Source organism: Mycetomoellerius zeteki, unplaced genomic scaffold, assembly GCF_001594055.1.
Source record: "Mycetomoellerius zeteki isolate Tzet28-1 unplaced genomic scaffold, Tzet1.0 scaffold216, whole genome shotgun sequence".
Classification (NCBI taxonomy): Eukaryota; Metazoa; Arthropoda; class Insecta; order Hymenoptera; family Formicidae; genus Mycetomoellerius; species Mycetomoellerius zeteki.
In genome coordinates, this window is record NW_017257128.1 from 47,849 (window position 1) to 54,119 (window position 6,271).

General features: G+C 39.3%; 1 protein-coding gene and 1 pseudogene across 1 annotated transcript; both read right to left on the reverse strand.

Annotated features, from left to right (window-relative positions):
- The window catches only part of LOC108722740 (probable cytochrome P450 4aa1), a 7,125-nt pseudogene extending 5,462 nt beyond the window's left edge, over positions 1–1,663 (reverse strand).
- Positions 1,664–4,146: 2,483 nt separating this feature from the next.
- Positions 4,147–4,803, reverse strand: LOC108722741 (uncharacterized protein K02A2.6-like). Its single transcript, XM_018448013.1, has one exon. The coding sequence runs from the start codon at positions 4,801–4,803 to the stop codon at positions 4,147–4,149; it is 657 nt and encodes a 218-aa protein (XP_018303515.1).
- Positions 4,804–6,271: the final 1,468 nt, after the last annotated feature.

The window sequence follows — 6,271 nt, forward strand, 5'->3', positions numbered from 1 at the left end:
ATTCTGAGTACGAAGCGCGGTTCCGGGCATCGCCTTACTCATAGCGGCGTGCTTGGTTGTTGTTTTTCGCGGCTCGTTGCATCGCGGCATGCATCTTTTCATTATGACGATTTTTTCATAATGGATTTCTGTCTTCGTACGATTCTGCCTTGTTCGAATTTAGTCTTCTGATTCGAATCTTCTGTCTTCCTATCATTCCGATTATTATTTTAGCGATCTTGTTTTACGCCACGAGAAGTTTCCGGTGTCTTGGAGTGCATTTGAGTTGCATTTGACGCATCAAAAGTGCAGCATACGCTTTTCTTGTCCTGCCTGAGGGGCGGTTCCTGCGTTGATGCTGATTTTCGCGTTATATATTGATTTCTTTATGCTCGGTTTGACCGTGTTGTAGTTTTTACGGGAAGATGCATTTTTACGGCGTTTTCTTTGTTGGGTTGCACGGCGGAATCGTTCGGCGGCGCGGCCTATAGCTTTGCCCGATTGTTGTTTGGCACATGTTATAGCTTGTGCTATACTCTGTGCTCGCGGTCTGTCGTGTAGTACGGGGCGCTACTCTGCAGGCGCACCGGACGTTACAATAATTAATAATTATCATTTTGTTAACATTAATAATGATCTGATAGAAGTCGAAACGTCTGTTTATTATTTTATTAAATTCACTGTTCGAATTTAACAATAAATATCTAATGTGGCTCATAGCCTTTTATTATTAAGTTTAATTTTTATCATAAGAGTTTTTTCTCTCTAAAAGAATTTTACCTAGTTTCACATCTTCTCCGAGTTCTATCAAAAAATGGCACGCTAGGATACAACCTCAGGGATTCCTTGATACACATATCTAAACATATCATCTTCTTAAAATCCTGCATAATTGGCGACCTTGTGTTATCGTTAAAAATCTCATGCAATTCCGCGACACATCTCTCCTGCCATTTCGGATTATTCGCCAAAAGGAAAAGCGTTATCGCGGTGGCAGTGCCGACCGAATCCTGGCCGGCCAGCATGAAAGTGCAACATTCCTCGATGATATCCCTCTCAGTAAATTGGGGATTTCTTTCATTAATCTCGACCATGTACTCAAGTAGAGATATTTTTCTAATCGTGCTGTCATCAGCAGTAAGAGAGCCATTCTTTTTCAAAAATTCGCGTTTCTCTTACATTTTTTTTAAAACAAAAGTTGACCAGGTCTCTCGGCTGCTGTTCCTCCGATTTTCCAGCTGCTGTCAATCGGTAAAGCCAGTCGATTAGCAACCATGGTCGTGCAAATCTGTATGGCATCATAACTTGGCCCCTGTTTAATAATTTATCAGGATGATTTTTAAAACATGAGAATATGATAAAATATTTAGAATATGATAATTTTTGGAGCATAATTTTTATTTTTTAAATATTTTGGATTTTACTTTTCTGAGGACCGGCATGTTTTTGATCGACTTTTTTATTTTAAGAACTAGAACTTTTTTGTCATGGGGTTAAGTGACGAAAAAAGTGGCGCCACTGTCGAGTCCCTAAAGGAGCCTCCGGTCCTCCACAGGTTAATAACAAGATTTGGTAATAAAATAAATATGTTGATAGATTGCACTTACTTTCTAAATGGATCGTCTTCACCATCGTTTTTTCCTTGGTTTGCCGGCATACCCAGAATCGTCTCTGAAATAAACATCATGTCAGACCACTAATATTTGGTGTACGTACCATGCACCGCCTTCGAAATGTTGAAACGTATAATAATTGATGACGGGACTTTAAAGAGACGTGTAGTCTCTTTTAAGACATATTAGCGGTACATAAATACTGAAATACTATTTTTAAAATGCTTAATTGTTACGTCCAAGCCCTTGGAAATTTGAAATCGAATGGGAGAGACAAGGATGAAGATGGAGAGGGTACGGAAGGACGTGCAGACTTTATCTCACAGGTATACGCGCAGAGGCGAATACCTGAGAGTCGGACGTACTTCTTATCGCTCCGGAATATGGGTCAACATCCCGAAGGGACGCTATAACACTTGTTTCCTACGAGCAGTGCGTACGTCGGTCCTGATTTCGAGTCAAGGAACCTAATCCTTATAACTCAGGACTGGACCACGTGCGATCTCTGAAAGACGATGGAGTACGAGGTCGTTTTCGGTTTTTAAAATGAAAAGAGAGCAATCATCTTAACAATGTTCTAATTTATTACTAAACATAAATTACAGTTTAACTATATGCACTTAGAAGTAATAAATTATTTCTATAGTTTATTGTAAAATTTAATTTTATATTCATGTTACAATTAATAAAACTCGGTTATCTACATGTTACAATAAATGAAATTCGGTTATCTACATGTTACAATAAATGAAACTCGGTTATCTACATGTTATAATACAATAAATGAAACTCGGTTATCTACATGTTACAATAAATGAAACTCGGTTATATACATGTTACAATAAATGAAACTCGGTTATTTACATGTTACAATAAATGATTGCAAAAATCGCTGGCTAGTTATAGAAGAATGGGAACATTTGTGCCGCTAGAGAATATTTACATATTGCGTAAATCACTAGAGAATATATCACTAGAGACACGTGAGTCTATATTTGTATATTAACGGTGAGGCGATACATGTTGGTTATTGAATTTCTTTAATTATGATAGCGGAAGGAGGGAAAAGGTCATTGAAAAGGTCGATCGGAATTAGGTAAGGAAAAGGGGAACTGGGAATGAATACTGGAATGTGAGTTCCAGGAGGTTGTCCAGCTATGGCAGCTCGGATTTCCTCGAGATCGAAATAGTTAGGGCCAATGGTGTAAGTGCTCTGCGGGAAAGGATCGGTGGTGCGATCGGAACGGTTCACTAAGGGATGATTTACGTTAGGTTCTGGAGTGTGTAATTTATGAGGAGCAACTTACTGTTTGGTTGTCCGGGCAGAACGGGTTGTCGAATTTTATCTTCTGGATACATTGTTGGTCAGTGCCTCGGTTCCCCTGGTCTAGTGGATGGTGATGACTGAATTTTGAGCACTGATTCTAATAGCTTTTACGAGCTAAGTGAAATATATTTTTTTTCTGTCCGTCTGTTCTTTGTGTTTCACAATGTCGCGGTTTATATAGTCGTTTTTTAGGAGGTGGTTCCATGGTAAGATGTGTCAAATTGGGAAATTGGGGAATCAGATTCACAGGATTTTGATATGATAACAGGCTTGACTGGTCATTGGGAAATTTCCCTCAAGTTAGCTCCGCCTGCTGTGTCAGTTTGATTCGCTCTTATTCTTATTGGTGATAAGGTATCACCTCCCTAAAGGTTTCAGACTCACGATCGCCTATTGGAGCGTTTCGTTTCTGGGGAGGGGTGGGTTGTAAGTTACCTATTTCCCTTTTTATCAACATCTGCTTAAAGGAAAAAATAATCTACTTTTTGTGTTTGTGCGTGTGTTCTTTGTGCTTCTGTTTGGGAAGGATACTGCGTAGATTCAGATTAGACGTGATTGCGTAAAAGAACACTTTATTATTTCGAACGACAACAGTAGCGCGAGTTAACCGTCCAACAACAAAGTAATACAAACAAGCATAGAATTAACTGAGAACGGATTCTCCCGAATACTCGCTCGCGATTGGTCGGAATACAAAGTACGTTCATACATAACATTCTTCCCTCCTTACAAGAAAAGAAAGGAACAAAATTATCTTTGCACAAATCTATTGGGACGACGAATTCGTGTTGACCTACGCGGTACAGTCGGCGGTGTAAAGAACTGATTCGGTGACGATTCTTGCGACCTAATTGTTGAGTGTGCTGGGGTTGTCGGTGGCTTTGACATCTTGGACTGTGGACTCGGAGCCGTGGAACTTATGGCTTCACTCGAAGTGGTTTCTGCTCTATCTTCGTAGAAATGAACTCGTCGCGATGAGCTAAATTGCGTCTTTTCCTTTTGTGCTGAATAAACATTTGTTGAGCATTCTAGTTCGTTACCGAGGAATGTATGAATTTGATCTATATGTCGCTTGAATCGCTTGCCTGCGTAATCTATCTCGTAGTGCAGGTCTCCTAGCTTAGTAACAATTTTGCCTGGAATCCATTTATCCATCCGAGGATTACCCGAAAGGAAGTAGATTGTTTGTCCCGATTTAAATGATCTAAATGATGGATCGAGTTGTGATTATTTCTCCTTCATCTTGGTGTACATGTCGTCGAGTCGGACCAAGTCCAATCGAGTTCGTATATTGCGACCTAAGAAGAGTTGAGCAGGAGGTTGTCCTGTTGTCGCATGAGGAGCCTTCCGATACTGTTGCAAAAATGAGTTTATGTTCTGTTGTATGGATCCTGGCGTAGTAGACATCGTATTTAAGGCATTTTTAATGGTTTGTACATATCGCTCTGCTTGGCCGTTTGTCGAAGGATGATACGGCGCCGTGAGTTTATGGTATTTGATGTCGCTGACTTGTAGGAACGTTTCGAATTCAGCAGAAACGAACTGGCGACCGTTGTCTGAAACAATGGTAACTGGAGCACCATACGTTGAGAACAATTCGTCTAAGATTGCGATTGTCGCTGCAGTAGTCGTAGAGTTGGTGATTTTCACTTCAAGCCACTTGCTATACGCGTCCATAATGACAAGCAACATCACGCCTGCTACGGGACCGGCGTAGTCGATATGCACGCGTTCCCATGGCCCCTTGGGATACTCCCAGTGATGATTCCTGGATTTCGGAGGGGCATGCGCGTGTTTGGCACATTCCGTGCAAGATTTAGCAACTCGCTCGATGTCTGCATCAATCCCTGGCCAATATACAAAAGAACGAGCGATACCTTTCATTTTTACGATTCCTTACATGTGCCGTATGCAGATCGTTCAAAATTGCTGTTTGTAGTGTGGCTGGTATTACCACCCGATGTTCGAATAACAGACAATCAGCAGTTAATAGCTATGTTCTTTTTGAAAGTACCGTGCAGGAACTTTTTGTATCTAGTACACATGATACAGTTCAAAATGTCGTCACGGTGCACGCGGTACAGACAGTACAGTGCGAGTTCAAGTTTTCAAATAGAACGTAATTCGGAATATGGGGTGCACATATGAACAGCAAGCTAAAGTGATTAGTAAGGTTACGAATTAAATTAAAATAAAAGACATCATGGACATAGAAACTGACGATAGCATTACATCCGATGAAGAGAATCCTTTCGATGAGTTTCTTGCATTGCACAATGATAATGGTAAACACAACTGAATACATTATTTATTTATTTATTTATTTATTTATTTCCATATATACATGATTGATATTTTGCATTAATGCAATAGAATAATAGAAAAATTGATTATTTTTTCATAGATTATGATGATGACTTACTTGCAATTATAACTAATTAATTAATTAATGCACAAATGTATGGATACAGTTTCACATTATTACATACAATTATATATACATATATATTTACTATTAAGTTATACATTAAATAAAAAAACATTATCTAGTAATAATACAAATATTTAATAAAGAAATATTTACGTTCAGATTTTCTTTATTCTCATAAATTTCAGAATATTCCTGATCATCATAGTCCTCGTCGTCCATTTTTAAGTTAGATTTTGGTTGTTTCTTGGCTTTATCTGTATACAGAACGGATCAGATCTTTAATTCAGTGATTGATCAATCGATAAATTTAAAAAAATTACCTTTTCCTTATATACGTAAATATACACTTTCGCTGATTTTCGCACTTTTTTCCTGCTTCGTGAGCAAAGTAGAAACTTCACCAACTTCATGAGCGACGTCGCAACGAACCTCGCGACGGATGTGACGTCTGGAAAAGCAGAGTTGTCATTGGCTATTGCTCGTCGCGCATCTCCCATCGCGGTTAGGCAAAACTTCACCAACTTCACGAGCGACGTCACATCGAACCTTGCGATCACGAAATAATAAAAAGGAGATCAAGCTCAAGCGGTCGGCCATGAAAAAGATGGGCTCGAAACACGGTGTCGGAAAAGCGCTGTATAGAAGAACTGATCCGAGCGCACCTATCGGAGAAAACTGTGAATTAGGGTATTTTTCAACAAATCGTATTTCATATGCGCGCGAAAACGTGTTACGTCGTGTTAAGTGTTTGTGCATCGTAAAGTGTTAAGCGGGGAGCACAGACTTTTGCATAACGCATAACATGTAATGCATAAGAAATTTAATCAATCAGAATTCTTTATTTCATGGAAAGGAAGGAAACGGAGGGCTTTGATTGGTACATTTTCTTATGCATTACGTGTTATGCGTTATGCAAGAGTC

What these genes read in the sequence shown, in the direction of transcription:
- LOC108722741 (XM_018448013.1), bottom strand. Translation starts at nt 4,803, where the DNA reads ATGAAAGGTATCGCTCGTTCTTTTGTATATTGGCCAGGGATTGATGCA.